Source organism: Centruroides vittatus, unplaced genomic scaffold, assembly GCF_030686945.1.
Source record: "Centruroides vittatus isolate TY-2023 unplaced genomic scaffold, ASM3068694v2 contig_10, whole genome shotgun sequence".
NCBI lineage: Eukaryota > Metazoa > Arthropoda > Arachnida > Scorpiones > Buthidae > Centruroides > Centruroides vittatus.
In genome coordinates this window covers 4321225-4339371 of record NW_027120658.1, presented here as the reverse complement: position 1 = coordinate 4339371, position 18147 = coordinate 4321225, and the positions used below count along the sequence as shown (strand labels likewise).

Genomic DNA, 18147 nt, shown 5'->3' with positions numbered 1-18147 from the left:
TGTTCATCATTATCATAGTTATTATTATAGTTAAAATTCATTGATACTGATCATTAAATTCATTAATTAATTAATGTAAAATGAAAATTTACATTAGCTTGAAAAGTCTATAGTAGTACTTAAAATCTTAATTTTAAATATTGCTATAGACTTGTATTAAACTCGCACATATTCAAATTAATAAATTATGATTGTTGAAAGCAAAATTTTCATATAAAAATGTCTTGTATAAAGTTCATTGATAATTAAGCTGGTATATATAAATAGATAATCAGGCTTATGTATATGTTCTATTTATAGTCAAATGTTATATCTATTTATATATTCAAAGGAATAGATTAGTAATTGTTTACAAATTACAATTAATGAGTTATTAACCTTTTTGCAGGCAAGTTTAATTCCTGTTGATAAAGCTTGATGGCAGGTTAATTATGTCAAGGTTATGAAAATATTTATGTAATTTTCAATGTGTACATTTGTGAAATTGTTGTGTTGTTTTATAAATCAAAATACAGCTTGTATATAATTAGATGCAGTTATAAATACACAGAAAAAACCAAAAACCTAGCAGCAAAAGAATACTTTAATACATAAAGTTTTCGACCATCTTAATTGTTAGTCCTCAGATTTTAAATATAATAAATTCCATAGAATTTAATTATAACAACTTTTAAAAAATGGAATTATTTTATGAGTTACAGTCACATGCATCAAAGAGGACATATATACATCATTGCAAATAAACCAATGACTGTTTTTAGGGGTTGGTGCAGTTTCCAATAATATATCCTAAAACAAAGGGCTTCATGTAGGTGTGATTGTATTAATAATAATCCATTTAAAAAAAATATATTCTAATTACATTCTCCTATCAAATTTATTGTATTTAAAACTTGAAAATGACCAATTAGGATGACTAAAAACATTTGTTTAAATATTACAGTATTCTTTTTCTAATAGATTTCTGATTTTTTGTGCTTTTATTTTAGCTTTCAGGATATATTTGTTATCTCTAATTTCAATATATTTTTTTATAATTTTTCAGCTTTACTTATTAAATTTTATGAATTGTCCAATTAAATTTTTTTTATAGAATATTTTAAGAAATTTATTTTGTTTTCTTAAAATATTATAAGTGTGGTATGTACTACACTCACAATATTTTCATTTCATTATGACTTGTTATAAGAATTTTACCTATTATAATTAAAAATTATGGACAAAATGATATGCTAACTTTAACTATCAGTAACATGTTACTGATTGATGAGAACTGGGCTGGGAATTGAATTTGGTTGCTAGATTATGCAAAAAAACGGTTTGTGATCTTTTTTTATCATTCGGGAAACTTATTTTCTTCTGATTAAATTACCGATAGGTAGAAGCTTATTAACAATAAGTATACTATTATACATTATTTTTTTAAATTTTGTCAATTGTTTTTATTTTATTAAGTAATTAAGGATATAGTATTTAACACAACCTCTAAAAAAGATTAATTCAGTGAATAGACCCAGTTTTACCACTTAATAGAGGTTTGTGAGATCGTTTAGCATGAAGAATTGGATAAAGTGCTTTCATAACAAAGCTGCTTGAAAGAGGATAAAATCTAAAACACTTCCTGACAATCACTTTAAGGGTCGATTTACACACAACAGTGACATGCCGGTACAGTGCAGTAAGCATCGATAAATATCACACATAGCCAATCAGAGTTTCATGTACGACACTTGTATGATTGACAGAATACAGATCACATGTCGTAGATGAAACTCTGATTGGCTATGTGTGATATTTATCGATGTTTATGCACCAAATGATCACTGTGCCGGCACATCACTGTTGTGTGTAAATCAACCCTAAATGACCCATTAGATGCTAAACATTAACATTCAAAACCAGCATTTTACTTCAATGTTTATTTCAAATGGAAGAAAACATTTGTTGTTTTGTGTCAATGTTAAGTAGTTGTGGTTAATACCAGTTTTAAGTATTGATTACAGCCTATCAGTTTTTTTATTTCCAAATGAAAAGCTATTGAAGTTGTTGAATGTACAAAAGACAAATGAAGGAAATTTTCTTTATCTTGTAACATTATATGTTACCTGTCATTGACAGGAAACACTTACCTCAATAAACCATATTCATTTACATGAATTGTTTGTTACACCCTTTCCAGGTATGCTTATTGAATAATCTTTTAATATACAACATTTTATGTTTTATTTTCAGTAGCAGAAATGAACACAGCTGCTACTAACATTTGAGCATGTAATGTAGAATTGGTATTGTAAAAAGTCCCGCAACCCTCAGGCTTTGGCCTTGTGTCTTGCTAATAGTTCATGCAAAGCAGAGACTCACTAGAGACTACAGGTGCTTAAATTCAAAAAAGAGTAATTCATCAGGATTAATGGTATGTGTGGTATAAATACTGAATCAAAATAACAGCTTGTATCATATACTTGTGGAAGGCTTTGACCTGAAGTCTGGTTCAATTGCACAATTTAGAAGGGCTCAAACTGCACGAGAATGATTTGCATGCCAATTTTTATCATTATTTTGTGTCCACAAAGACCAACAAAGTAGTAACCAAACAAAAACACAGGGGAGTAATGAATTATGTTGTCTTGGTTTGACTTTATTGACGGAAATGACGGAAATATACAAAATGAAATCACAAACATTAGAAAGCAAGGTACAAAGATCTTCAGAAAGATTAATAATTTTGTCATTATCCCCATGAAGCTGTTACCAATTGACAGCAATAGTTAGGAAAATCTACTGCAATTTCCATTGCCTCCAAGATTTACTCTCATATTTTGTATCAAAGATAGTTTCCTGATGTTGAGCCAAAGGGTCACCTCAGTGACATTAATTTCATCTACTCTGGTCCTTCACACATGAGCAAGGTTTGCCAGAAGTTGCGAAAAAAAAAAAAAGTGATTTCTCCAAAGAAACTATTGACATTTTGAATGTCCCTCAGGACTGTGTCAACCACTCTAAATCTTGGAAAGCATAAATCCTTAGTCTATTGGCAATAAGTCATTCTTCATGTTCAGAAGTACTCTCAGAGGCTTGCAAAAGCAACTTGCTATTCTCTCTGGGAACTAAGCCTAGCCTGTTTCAAAAACTGGTTCTCAGAATTCCTAGACAGTCTTACCTGTTTACTTTTTATTGAAGATCAATCAAGGTTTCATCGTTTCCAAGTAGGCATGCTAAATTCTGTTAGATCAATCTTCTATATAACTAAAACTTATACCAATATATGGCCTAAGAAATCATAAACACAACACAAAATCATCCAAAAAATCCACCAGACGTAAATGTAGCACCAACCAGCACAGCGACCAACTTCTCATACATTTTGATAATTTCTCACTAATTACTTTTCAATATTAGTTCTCCAAACATAATACTATAAATGTGGCACTAGAGTTAGGCATTAGGCACCATCTCTTATTAAAATTAATAATTATAAAATTTAATTAATTAATTTAGATTAAACTGGAAGAAAAGAATCGGCCCGAAACAGGACTCGAACCCACAACTCCCGCTTACCATGCAGACGCATTGCCAGTTACACTACCCGGACCTTCGGTCTGATCTCTTCCAGCATATATAAGACTAAGATATAGCCATCCACGGTTATTATAATCATAATACTAAACTTCAATACTACAACTTTCTTACAGATAATCGCTTGACGGACAGCTGCCAATTCGTATTGCCACGTAGCAGAGAGACAAAGAAAGAGAGACAAATCCGTTACAGCTTAATTTATACATAATACAGATTTCAAGTTATGTGTATTTAACCTTCTCCCGAATCGATAAGATTCAAAATACGAAGTTCGACTAAAATATGTCCAGACATTTTCCTGCAATTCAGGAACATACAAACCAACAAATCGACTGTCAGTTTCATTTTTATAGATTTGCATTATTGTAAACAAGCCATCAGAACCAAACCAATCATAAATCTGTATTTAAATATAAAAGATCAACAACTATAAGGAAATAAATTTTTAAATTTGACTCAATTCTTTTTACTCGACTTGCATTCCAACAATGCACAAGTCGGAATGACTCAAAATATCATAGATCTAGTGCAATCACAATTCATATAAATATAAATGATGACATATATTAGTTACAATAAGATACAAATTGACAGCAATTAAAACTTAATACTTTTTAAATCAATTGAATAACATAATAAATATTAAAACTCGAACTAATCGCGTTATTATAACCAAAATAAAAAAATAAACAAAAAAAAAAAGAAAAACGTCATTCAAATAATTATCAATTTCACAAAATTAAACTTGACATTTCAAAATTATATATCTTTCATTCAATATCACGTCTGCAATCGTTTTAACTAACAAAAATCAATTTATAAAATGAATTATCATTCATTTTGCTTAATGAAGTTTCATGTAGATCCTGGCTGGTCTAAGCCTAACACGTTTTACCTCCTATGTGTAGCATGTGCTTCCTCCATTCTTTCACATCCACGATATCCATTACAATGTTACAATTGTATACAGCTTTATTTATATAAATTAATAAAACTTCGATAGTTTTGAGTATTTCTTATCGTTTTGTATGGTTATTTTCTGTAGAAATATTAACTTAGAAAACTTTTTAAATCGTTTATTAAGCCTAACATAAGCCGGCAAGTCGGATGAATTTTCATTAATTACCTGATCTAATTGTTTTTCGGCTACTTCTCTTTGATTAGGATCGATCGTCGCTTTTAAAATTTCCACTAGTTTATTTGTATCCATTTTTGTTTCTAAACTGCGTCGAATGTTACTGCTTGTGGTCATAAAATTGAAGAAAGGTGGCTGTGAAGTATACAACCAGCGTGAACAAGAAAGTTAACTAAGTAGCGCCCTCTTCTTATAATTGAGATTTTCTTATAAAGAAAAAAAATTTATATATATATATAATAAAAATAATTAATTAGATCTTGAATTCTTTTCTTAAAAAATTAAGATTTAAATTATAGAAAAATAATCTTAAAAAAATAACTTTTTTAATGTCAATGTAAATTTCATTGTCAAACGTTAAATGTCAAACGGGAAACGTTGGTGAGTAATGTTACGGCGAAGTCGATCAATAAGTTGTAGGGAAAATATGGAGAAAGTATTTTCGATTAATTGTAATGTACGATGTAACCGAGATATATTCTTCTTGGAAGATTTTAAACCAAATTTATTTTTTAATCCTTCATTAAAATGCATTTATAATATAATAATGTCATAGATATTCTTTATCTCTTTTCTGTATGCTTGTTTGACTAGGCCCACAATGGGAAGGACGGATAGCCAAGCGGTCAAGATAGCAGCCTACCGCTCTAGGGGACCCGGGTTCAAATCCGGACGAGTTCCCCTCACCATCTTGGCAGGGGGCAAGGTCCATTGTGGGCTTGTCCGAACTCATAATGGACTTGCTAGAAGAGGACCTCTAAACAGGAGTTTAGTTCATACTGAGCGAATAGCGAAAGCGAACGATAAAAGCGAAAAGCGAGTTTTATTCGCTTAGCGAAATTGACCCATACAACCAAAAGCGAAAAGCGATTGCGAAATTTAAAGAGCCAACCATTTGCAAACCAGCGAAAACGTCATCTCGAAAAACAAAATGGCCGCTTCCGATATTCCGTCGTTAACCACATTTGTTTATTTATTGAGAAAGAAAAATAAGTCAAAAAGAAAACGATGCTGGGTGAGAGAAATATTAAAAAACCGTAATTACAATATGTATTCTGTTGCGTGAGAAAGTTTCTGCAAACAACAAGAACCACGTTCTTGTTGTTTGCAGAAATGTTAGTTGTCACGTGGTTCTTGTTGTTTTCAAGAACGTCTTGAAAACAACAAGAACCACGTGACAACTAGCGGGAATACGATTGATGTGAAATTTTTTCTCTAGCGGAAAAGCTCAACAGTTCCGAATTTCGAAGCGATTCGCGAAATGATGAAAGTCGCCGGAAACGACGTCATGTCTGACGTGTTATTCGCTCTGTTTATCGCTTTCTCCAGCGAATCGCGCTCAGTGTGAACTAAGCTTTAGTGCCCACAAGGCGGAAAGAATTTTAAAAAAAGGCCCACAATGGGAGGTGAGGGATGGAGTCTATGTATCCGGGACAGACCATCCCCGAAAAATCCCTGGAGTTTTTGACCCGTTCAGATTCGATTCCCGGTCTCTGAGAGACCGGGAATCGAAACTTCGGCCATTCGGTCGACTTACACTTTGACCATACGGCCACTCTAGTCTTATAATTCTGAAGTGGTAAAAACGATTCGATTTGAAACACATGAAATTACTCGTTTTAGATTTGGTAACTCATTGAAAGTGCAATTTTAGTAAGTTACAATTTACAAATAATTCATCGAGTTGTAAAGGTGAAATTGTGTTTAAAAAGCTTTATTGACAGTTAACTCAATAAAGATGACAATTTCACCTGATAGGTAATCGCTATTAATACCAATCACGTTTCGCCACCTTTGTTGCAAAGTTTGCATCCTGTCGGCATAAAATGACTGGAGTTTTTCTTTGAAAAAAGTCTTGAGAGACGGGTATTGTCATTGAACAGTATATTGGCAGTATAGTTTTGTAGGGCGCGAAATAGGTAGCTAGTTGGCACCAAGGTGAACAAGGTAGCACAGATTTGCAATTTCTCTAAGGTTATCTTTGCTCTACGTGCCAAAGCGTTGTGGTGGCGGTATCGGACTTTATCAATGTTTGCTCCTACTTCTTTGATCTCGATGTTCAAACGATCCAGTTATTCACAGTAGAGTTCTTTCGTGATAGTGATATCAATTGGTAGCAGCTCTATCAATTGATGCCAAACAAATGCTGATTCTGCGCTATCGGTCCTTTGACATGTGCAACAGCTGGTTGACCTTTGTTCATCCATAAGTGCTTTAACAAACGCTTTGCAGATGAGATCGTGAGGCTTCGTTGCGTTGTGGCCACTTTCGAAGTGATACAGAAACAGCGCGCGAATGTATTATTTCGAAAGTTTCATATTGTTAAACATTCCTGATGCTCTATTTCCAATGAAATATATGATGAAACGCCTTTTTGGTTACTCTGATTACATACCGAAATCGAACATTCTAGAACATTTTTTCCAGTTGTTTCTTGAAAAAATCGAAATGTCTAAATTTAACCTTTACAACCTGATACAATTTACTCAATCTTTGTAGTGGCACCATCCGTTTGCCTCTAGAATTGGTGTGGCGAAAACTGAAGCTCTAAACGTAAGTTTGAGTCACGCTCGATTTTTAAATCGAGTGTGTCGTAGTCAAAATCCTAACCAATAAGTTATTCTTCCGACTGTACAGACCGAAAAACGATACTTAAGCTTTAACCTTTGACCTTGTTAACAAAATTTGCAAATTGACTGACAAGTTTTAAAAAAGCTATTAAATATTAAAATAATGATCGAATATCTTAGATTTCTTTATGAATTATTGAGTATTACTTATTGATAAGTTAAATACTTAAATATTTATGATACCGTATTACTTGAAAATTTCAAATTGATTTAATTTTATAAATTATAAATAATTTTTTTCTATTGTATAAATCTATTTCTTATATTTTTTGACAATAAAACAATTTAACTTTTTTTTTAAATTTTTGTCCTCTAAATTCTGTTACGCACGCTCAATTCCATTAGGATGCATAGACATTATCACTTTGTCTCTATTGTATCTCGAAAATGAAATCATGGATCCCAATTTTTATTGCATTTTTGGATTCGTCGTCGCAATTAACGGAAAATGAAAATGTTTTATCAAATTTGGTCCATTAAATTTTCAGAATGAACTCAATTCCATTAAGCTACATAGAAGACGTGCAAAGAGGAGTCCAGATAGCGCCAAAAACGATATAGACCCCGGCGGTGACAATATTTGGAGGGCCGAAGCGTTATAATGCGTTTCGGCGGGTCATTTAGATAGGATTTTTCGAGTTTTGAAACGACAGTAATATTGATAATAAGAGATACCTATCTTTCGGAAAATGCAGATTAAAAGTGTTTATTCGGATAGCATAATAATTAAAACTACAGGACTTAATTGTCAAAATATTAGGAATTCGTGCAAACTTGCAATATTCTTCATGTTTTTCTTCTATAATACATCCGCAGCTTCGCGTGAGAACAAATCTCAGTAGAATCTGAAATAAACTAATGTTTCCCAACTTTCTCCAAAATAAATTTTCCGCAGACGTTTGATATCATGAATTTTTGCGGCGTTTAGGAAAACTTTTTTGGCTTTTCTTCTGGTTAAATATTTGTTGGTCTTTTTTGTTTACGTTAAGTTTCAATGTAAATTTAATATAAAAAACAATTAACCAAACTGCAACTTTCTTTTTCAAATTTTAAAACAAAAGCTGTATGTCTTTACGCAGAACAGGAATCTGTAAAGGCAGCTTAGATTGAAAAGTCGCTGTTCTGTATTATTTTAACTAGTTTAAATTAATTTAAACTTTATTAATACCGGGACCTCAAGAGCATTGCATACCTAAACTTTATTTGTTCTTGTAGAAACTCTATTGAAATAAATTTTTACTATTTTTCTTTTATATATTTGTAGTCAATGTTGTAGTATGTACTTTTGAAACTTTTCAACCTTCTTAAGGCGGCTCTTAGCGCATAGAAACTTACTAAAGAAGCTTGTTTTGCACTCCCATTATGAGTTTGGCCAGATTCACAATTAGAGTCACCATAAGGCGAAAGAACAGGGACAAGCCACTAATAAAATTTTGAACAGTGAAATCGGAACCGGATCTTCCGGAATGACTACCGAATATTATCTATATTCTTTTAAATACATTTTACGTTAAAAATAAAAAATAAAAAAAAAACAAAAACCCATTTTCTTTATTAAACTTGCAAGTTCAGTTTTGTAATATCACTTTTTGTTAAACTTTTGAAAAATATGATCATTTTCTAAAAATTTTGAAAATCGAAGGAACAAATGCCTATAGATCCAAAAGAAAAGTTGTGGCTGTAGTTTAATAATATTTAGTTATAACTGAGTTAAATTTTTGAAAAAGTCTATACGAAATTTAAACATTGATGTTTTTAAATTTACTAAAAAATTTTTAATAAAAACTTCTAATAAAATCATTTTTCTTTTGCTTTAATGTAAAGTACTGTATAGTAGAATTCATTTCGTTTGCGAGCAATCTCTTTACAACTGCCACTTTTATGATTGACACATTTTCTGTTCTATTTAACTAGATGCCATTACTAATCATTAATCCTATCACTAATATTTGACATGTACAGGAGGGTCTAATGATGTGTTCACTTGTTTATAATCGATCAGCGCAAATCGCAACCGTCAATCTCGTAACGGTCAAATCGTAACGGTCAACTCTTTGATAACAGGTGCGTGTCTGGGAATTGTAACGGATAAGTTACGGCGGCGCTGATCGATTATAAACAAGTGAACACATCATTAGACCCTCCTGTACAGTACCGGGCCTACCAGTGGCCAAGCCGTCTTCGTACCCTGAACACTGGGAGTTCGGTCGTGGGTTTGCGCCTCGCTCGGAGGGGCTGGCCACGTGGAGTTTTCCGGGTTTTCTCCACGTCCGTAACGCCTAAACAGGGGCCATTTTCCCTTAAAAAGTCCTCCTGGAAGGCACCCCCTAGGCAGATCGCCCAAGTGTTGCGTTGCCATAATTTAAACATTGACACGTACTGTACAGTACGTACCCTATATAAGATGTTGTAAACTACGTTGACATCATCTCCGTTTCTTGAAAAATTACACAAATTATATTTAGGTCAATTAGGACTGTTAGCGAACAATCTAACATTAATTCTTTTACCTTTTTCATTATACTCTCATGTAAGTTTTTAATGTAAAAAATTTATATTAATAATATAAAAGCTGTCGTATGTGTCTATGTGAATTCCTTATAAACTCCTGAAATTTTGTCCAAATAAAATTTTGGTTATATTTGTTTTATATTCTGAAACACCGGCAAAGAAACTAAGAGCCGACGCGCGATAATGCAGGTCTGTGAAACAGAGGTTGGTCCAAATAACAAGACAAACTATTAAAACTCCGGTAAGGACCATACCAAACATTTGTACTAAAATTTGCAAACAGCATGTTGTCTGCATAACCCAAGTATAATCGATACAGCATTTAAATTTGCTCATAAAGTAGATGATGCTTTTAAAAGACTAAAAAATTAAGTGTAAGGTGTCTTACTCACTAATAAATCGTACTCCTTTTCGTGACTGACAGTCTCCATATTAACACCCCCTCAAAAGAAAGACTTTGACAGTCAAAGATCTTTGGTACTATCGAAACCGTGTTGCTATTTGTATTTGGTATACTGGCACAACGAAGTGACGCTTAATCAACTAACTAAAACTAAAAATACGTCTTAAAGGTGTAAGGAACCAAAGTCCGAGCGTTATTTTTTATTTTACTTTTATTTTGCCTATTATTCTATTTTTGTTTGGGGCTTATGTTTTGTTAGGACGAAGGTTTCCTCACCATTCACCTTCAGTAATTAAAAAGAGAAGAATTAAAACCCAACTCACCGACGAAAGAAAAGCGCCATAGGACTCACGCACATTTTCGCGCCCCGAGCGGCAAAGAATAGGTCCGCACCGAGAAGAGGGGGGGGAGAACCCACAAGCACGAAATAAACTCGCTAAACCTTAAGTAATAAAAAACGTCCCGGAAAGAATTGTAAAAACTAATAATGTAAAAGGTTAGTGAGTAAACTGTCGGAAAAAGGGCTGCCAGACGATGAAAAACGTTATTGTTAGCATTTAAGTATGTAAATGAGGGGAGTGACCGCATTAAGAATTGTGACGTCACCTCACACTATAAATCCCGAATCTCAAGTGAAGACGGTGAGGTGAATTCTGATAGCAACGAGCTTGGTGAGCTTCGCAGCAGTAATAGAGAGGTGTCCGATAGGATCTCGAGTAGTTCCAAGGTGATTTTGAAGTGATTCGAAGTTTGGATCGACAGTCTGAGAAAGTCTTGAGAGTTTAAGGAAATAGGTTCCGAGTATATTGAGGTGACGCTTAGGATTTCTAGTTTATAAGAATTATTGTTATAAGTTAAACTTTTGGTTTTGTCGGATTCCCAAGGGGAATAGAGTTAAGTTAGACATAGATTTGAATTGAGAATTGTCGGGTTGACTTTGTTGAATTTCTTTGAATAAATTATTGTTTGATTTTACTAAATATTGTACATAGTTATTGCTAAACGATTAATTAAATCTTTGGTTTTTTTCTATTGACAAATATTGTCTTTATTTAATTCGGTGCACGCTTAAAGTCCAGGCCTGGCACGCTAACGCGAATCCGAGTAAAGTACCCGGTAGGTTAACGGTTGTTTCCGACACGGTAGAGTCGATAATCGTTGTAAATTAAAATAGTACTTTACAACTGGCGCCCGAACAGGGACCCTAAAGGTTAATATTAGATTTTGTTGCTTTCTTTGTTGATCTTGACTTTAGCTTAGAGGAATAACACCTCGTAATCTCAGAAAAAAAAAATGGAAGATAGTGCACCAGTCACCCGAGCCGAATATAACCAGTTGCAACAACAATTGTCAGTACTGTTGCAACAAGTGTCATCCTTGTCAAATGCCGTGACTCATCTGACTTCATGTGTCACGTCTGGACTTGTAGAGCCAACAACACCGAACGTTACAAGTGCTGTACGGCCCGAAACTTCTACTCCGAGACAGGAAGTGCCTACATCTAATGCATCGATGGTCTGGCTTCAGACTGCACCGCCGCCGCCAGCCATCCAATTTAACGGTAGGTCAGCATTAACTGCTAATGATTTTTTGCAGGACCTCGAACAGCATTTCCTGGTAAACCAAATACCGAACACTAGATGGGTTGATACTGCCGCTAGTTGTCTTCGCGGTAGCCCAGCAATGTGGTGGAAGAATGAAGGACGCCACCGAATCGGCAACAGTTGGCCGTTGTTTAAGCGATCTTTTCTGGATCTTTACGCTCCTTTAGCTGACGAAGTAGCTGTCGCTAAAGAACTATTTAGTCGACAATACACAGGAACCAATGGAGTCGAGCAGTTTATATGGACCACAGTGCAGCTATACCGCACGTGGAGACCGTTAGCTCGAGATGAGGAAATTATACAATGTGTAGTTGCCCAGATGCCTCTTCCGTTACGTGAGTATCTGGAAAATCGCCGTTCTTATTCATTAAACGAGTTAGTACGTACTGCGAAAGAGTACGAATTTAGACGAAACGACCAAGGTTCTCCTGACAGTGCAAAGCAGATTAAGGACTGTCGAAAAGTAAGTAAGCAGCTAGAGCCGAAAACTTTTGCACCGGCAAAGTCACCCATGACCTGTTATTCATGTGGTGAGGTGGGACATTTTTCGAGGAATTGTCCAAAAGGGAAAGGACAAAATGATCAAACAAATGTCAAGATGCCCAATAGTCCCGAACGAAAAGTAAGCTGGAAAAGGAAGGGTAATGAAAAAGGAAAACGTTTAAACTAAACTGGAGACAGCGAGGGGAGGATCCTGTCTCCAATATGGATCCAAATACCTCCACTGTAGGACTAATCGTGAGTGAAGCCTCCAAGTTGCCTGAGGTAAATATTTTTATTAATGGAGTACTAACCTCAGCCCGGATTGATACGGGTTCTGACTTTACTTTAATCAATGAGTTAGTGTGGAGGAGAATTTCTTTGCAGAATAGAAATATTCGGTTACAAGCAGGACCGAATTTTAAGTTAGCCATTGAAGGAGGAAAAGGAACCTCCATTGGAAAATTCCTGGCAAAAATCCAGATTGGAAGTGTTACCCTTCGACAAGCGTGCGTAGTAGTAGAAAGGACTTATAATACCATGCTTACTAGGGCGTGATTTCGCCAAGAATCATAGAATGACAATGGATTTTAAAAGTCCATTGTTAATTTCTTTGGACGTAAGTCATCCCAAAGAGAGAATTTCACCTAAGTGGGACGAACTCCAAACCACTTTAAGTGGTGAAAGGTTAGTAACAGTAATTCCGTACAACTTACGAGAGGATGTATTACAAGAACTACACAATCATCCCACTGCTGGCCACTTAGGTGTACGAAAGACTACGAAAAAAATACAACAACGTTGCTATTGGCCTGGAATGAGAAAGGACATAAAAGAATATGTACTAGGATGCCATACATGCCAGATAACGAAGTTCGACCAGAAGAAAACGGCCGGACTAATGCAAGTCCCCGAGATAACGGAACCAGGGGAAAAGGTAGGCGTAGACATTATGGGACCCTATCCCAAGTCCAACAAAGGTAATCAGTATCTTCTTGTTATGGTGGATTATTTCAGTAAGTGGGTGGAGATTTTTCCCCTGCGGAAGATTACCGCGGAAAATGTGGTAAATTGTATGTATAAAGAATACTTTTGCAGGTATGGCATGCCAAAAATCTTAGTATCCGATAACGGACCCCAATTCATATCTCACCTCCTAGCGGAAGTTTGTAACCGCACCGGAATTAAGCATATCCTGACGACGCCATATCACCCTCAGTCGAATTTTACGGAAAGAACAAACCGCACCTTGGGTAGGATGATTGCGGCATACATCGAAAGGAACCACAAAGAATGGGACACACATATATCGGAATTTGCGCTGGCCTTACGAACTTCAGAACAGGATTCGACGAAATATACGCCAGCTAAACTACATCTCGGGAGAGAGATTGCACTCCCGTGGGACCGTCTAACGGCTTATCCAAGTCGCCCTACGACTATTAGAGAAAAATGGGCAGAATTACAACAGATAAGAAAACAAGCCCGAGACAACGTGCGAACTGCACAACAGAAACAGAGAAGGGCTTACAATTCACGAAGACGGCCAGATACATTCAAGGTGGGTTCATTAGTTGTCTTAAAAGCTCACCCTATTTCTTCTTCTAGCCGACACTTCAGCGCTAAATTGGCACCTAAGTGGTCAGGACCTTACGAGATCGCTAAGATTATCTCACCAGTAGTTTACGAGATAAAAGATCCCCACACTGGGGCCAGCCACGGAAGTCAACACATCGCTAATCTGAAGCGATACACCCTTTTTCCAAAGAGGAAAACTACTACACCCCTACTCGCAACCAATAGGGGCAACGTTAGAGGATCACACTCCGTTACGGGATCGTCGATGGATCACGGAACCCGAGCGCCGTCCATCGCCAGAGCTAGACCGTCTGGAGTCATCCAGCGACGATTACGACCGATGCAACGAGTGGATTACAGACAACTCGCCGGTCTCACCAGGAAGCCGAGAGCTCAAAGATAGAGAAGGAAACCAGAGGTATATATTTTTCTTTACAGATGGTCCTTGACCAAATTAATTGTAATCCAAGGGTCCCTAGAAGGGAAAGGATTTTGGCTACGGGGGGGGAAGAAGAAAAAAAAAAAAAAAAAAAAAATTATTTTTTTGTTTTGTTTTTCTCACGATGACGGACTGGAGTAACCACACACTAAAACCATTAACAATGCTAAATTATAACCCGACAATCAGTCCGTAGCGTAAGAAAGATGATAATAATCGTTAGAACAAAATTTTGGGTTAACGTTTCACCCTGCTCACGCCAAATTAGAGCGTGAAAATGGCAACAAACCTTGGAACACGAAATGAGCACATGTCAACAGTTTCCCCTCTATTGTATCATTACGTTAGAATAAAGTTACTAAGCAACGAGTCACTCTCGCTTATGATAAATCATTGTAAGGGACGGATTCCTTTGTAACCTGGCAGCAATTGTAAATAAGGCGCACTACTTAAAAGAAAAAAGAGTTGGAGGATTTTGGCAGTAAGTAAAAAGAGAAATAACTTTCTCTTTACTCTAAAGGGGAAGGGGTGTAAGGAACCAAAGTCCGAGCGTTATTTTTTATTTTACTTTTATTTTGCCTATTATTCTATTTTTGTTTGGGGCTTATGTTTTGTTAGGACGAAGGTTTCCTCACCATTCACCTTCAGTAATTAAAAAGAGAAGAATTAAAACCCAACTCACCGACGAAAGAAAAGCGCCATAGGACTCACGCACATTTTCGCGCCCCGAGCGGCAAAGAATAGGTCCGCACCGAGAAGAGGGGGGGGAGAACCCACAAGCACGAAATAAACTCGCTAAACCTTAAGTAATAAAAAACGTCCCGGAAAGAATTGTAAAAACTAATAATGTAAAAGGTTAGTGAGTAAACTGTCGGAAAAAGGGCTGCCAGACGATGAAAAACGTTATTGTTAGCATTTAAGTATGTAAATGAGGGGAGTGACCGCATTAAGAATTGTGACGTCACCTCACACTATAAATCCCGAATCTCAAGTGAAGACGGTGAGGTGAATTCTGATAGCAACGAGCTTGGTGAGCTTCGCAGCAGTAATAGAGAGGTGTCCGATAGGATCTCGAGTAGTTCCAAGGTGATTTTGAAGTGATTCGAAGTTTGGATCGACAGTCTGAGAAAGTCTTGAGAGTTTAAGGAAATAGGTTCCGAGTATATTGAGGTGACGCTTAGGATTTCTAGTTTATAAGAATTATTGTTATAAGTTAAACTTTTGGTTTTGTCGGATTCCCAAGGGGAATAGAGTTAAGTTAGACATAGATTTGAATTGAGAATTGTCGGGTTGACTTTGTTGAATTTCTTTGAATAAATTATTGTTTGATTTTACTAAATATTGTACATAGTTATTGCTAAACGATTAATTAAATCTTTGGTTTTTTTCTATTGACAAATATTGTCTTTATTTAATTCGGTGCACGCTTAAAGTCCAGGCCTGGCACGCTAACGCGAATCCGAGTAAAGTACCCGGTAGGTTAACGGTTGTTTCCGACACGGTAGAGTCGATAATCGTTGTAAATTAAAATAGTACTTTACAACTGGCGCCCGAACAGGGACCCTAAAGGTTAATATTAGATTTTGTTGCTTTCTTTGTTGATCTTGACTTTAGCTTAGAGGAATAACACCTCGTAATCTCAGAAAAAAAAAATGGAAGATAGTGCACCAGTCACCCGAGCCGAATATAACCAGTTGCAACAACAATTGTCAGTACTGTTGCAACAAGTGTCATCCTTGTCAAATGCCGTGACTCATCTGACTTCATGTGTCACGTCTGGACTTGTAGAGCCAACAACACCGAACGTTACAAGTGCTGTACGGCCCGAAACTTCTACTCCGAGACAGGAAGTGCCTACATCTAATGCATCGATGGTCTGGCTTCAGACTGCACCGCCGCCGCCAGCCATCCAATTTAACGGTAGGTCAGCATTAACTGCTAATGATTTTTTGCAGGACCTCGAACAGCATTTCCTGGTAAACCAAATACCGAACACTAGATGGGTTGATACTGCCGCTAGTTGTCTTCGCGGTAGCCCAGCAATGTGGTGGAAGAATGAAGGACGCCACCGAATCGGCAACAGTTGGCCGTTGTTTAAGCGATCTTTTCTGGATCTTTACGCTCCTTTAGCTGACGAAGTAGCTGTCGCTAAAGAACTATTTAGTCGACAATACACAGGAACCAATGGAGTCGAGCAGTTTATATGGACCACAGTGCAGCTATACCGCACGTGGAGACCGTTAGCTCGAGATGAGGAAATTATACAATGTGTAGTTGCCCAGATGCCTCTTCCGTTACGTGAGTATCTGGAAAATCGCCGTTCTTATTCATTAAACGAGTTAGTACGTACTGCGAAAGAGTACGAATTTAGACGAAACGACCAAGGTTCTCCTGACAGTGCAAAGCAGATTAAGGACTGTCGAAAAGTAAGTAAGCAGCTAGAGCCGAAAACTTTTGCACCGGCAAAGTCACCCATGACCTGTTATTCATGTGGTGAGGTGGGACATTTTTCGAGGAATTGTCCAAAAGGGAAAGGACAAAATGATCAAACAAATGTCAAGATGCCCAATAGTCCCGAACGAAAAGTAAGCTGGAAAAGGAAGGGTAATGAAAAAGGAAAACGTTTAAACTAAACTGGAGACAGCGAGGGGAGGATCCTGTCTCCAATATGGATCCAAATACCTCCACTGTAGGACTAATCGTGAGTGAAGCCTCCAAGTTGCCTGAGGTAAATATTTTTATTAATGGAGTACTAACCTCAGCCCGGATTGATACGGGTTCTGACTTTACTTTAATCAATGAGTTAGTGTGGAGGAGAATTTCTTTGCAGAATAGAAATATTCGGTTACAAGCAGGACCGAATTTTAAGTTAGCCATTGAAGGAGGAAAAGGAACCTCCATTGGAAAATTCCTGGCAAAAATCCAGATTGGAAGTGTTACCCTTCGACAAGCGTGCGTAGTAGTAAAAGGACTTATAATACCATGCTTACTAGGGCGTGATTTCGCCAAGAATCATAGAATGTCAAGATTTTTAAAGTCCATTGTTAATTTCTTTGGACGTAAGTCATCCCAAAGAGAGAATTTCACCTAAGTGGGACGAACTAGCCGGAAAACAGATGACACTGGAGGTTACAGACCAGTAATTCCGTACAACTTACGAGAGGATGTATTACAAGAACTACACAATCATCCCACTGCTGGCCACTTAGGTGTACGAAAGACTACGAAAAAAATACAACAACGTTGCTATTGGCCTGGAATGAGAAAGGACATAAAAGAATATGTACTAGGATGCCATACATGCCAGATAACGAAGTTCGACCAGAAGAAAACGGCCGGACTAATGCAAGTCCCCGAGATAACGGAACCAGGGGAAAAGGTAGGCGTAGACATTATGGGACCCTATCCCAAGTCCAACAAAGGTAATCAGTATCTTCTTGTTATGGTGGATTATTTCAGTAAGTGGGTGGAGATTTTTCCCCTGCGGAAGATTACCGCGGAAAATGTGGTAAATTGTATGTATAAAGAATACTTTTGCAGGTATGGCATGCCAAAAATCTTAGTATCCGATAACGGACCCCAATTCATATCTCACCTCCTAGCGGAAGTTTGTAACCGCACCGGAATTAAGCATATCCTGACGACGCCATATCACCCTCAGTCGAATTTTACGGAAAGAACAAACCGCACCTTGGGTAGGATGATTGCGGCATACATCGAAAGGAACCACAAAGAATGGGACACACATATATCGGAATTTGCGCTGGCCTTACGAACTTCAGAACAGG

General features: G+C 36.6%; 3 protein-coding genes across 4 annotated transcripts in view; 2 read left to right on the top strand and 1 right to left on the bottom strand.

Moving 5' to 3' along the window:
* msk (importin-7 msk) overlaps positions 1-4895 on the bottom strand; it is a 94790-nt gene extending 89895 nt beyond the window's left edge. For both annotated transcript variants that reach the window (XM_067271269.1, XM_067271339.1), the window contains exon 1: positions 4706-4895. In XM_067271269.1, the coding sequence (XP_067127370.1) occupies positions 4706-4831 (126 nt within the window). In that variant the 5' untranslated portion in view covers positions 4832-4895. The remainder of the gene's footprint in view (positions 1-4705) is intronic.
* Positions 4896-11551: 6656 nt separating this feature from the next.
* LOC136980996 (uncharacterized) lies at positions 11552-12532 on the top strand. The gene has a single exon (XM_067277258.1). It carries the CDS (start codon positions 11552-11554, stop codon positions 12530-12532), a length of 981 nt encoding a protein of 326 aa, XP_067133359.1.
* A 3479-nt stretch (positions 12533-16011) lies between these two features.
* Positions 16012-16992, top strand: LOC136980824 (uncharacterized). The gene has a single exon (XM_067277055.1). The coding sequence runs from the start codon at positions 16012-16014 to the stop codon at positions 16990-16992; it is 981 nt and encodes a 326-aa protein (XP_067133156.1).
* Positions 16993-18147: the final 1155 nt, after the last annotated feature.

Coding starts and splice junctions, on each gene's coding strand:
- LOC136980824 (XM_067277055.1), top strand. CDS start 16,012: ATGGAAGATAGTGCACCAGTCACCCGAGCCGAATATAACCAGTTGCAA.
- LOC136980996 (XM_067277258.1), top strand. CDS start 11,552: ATGGAAGATAGTGCACCAGTCACCCGAGCCGAATATAACCAGTTGCAA.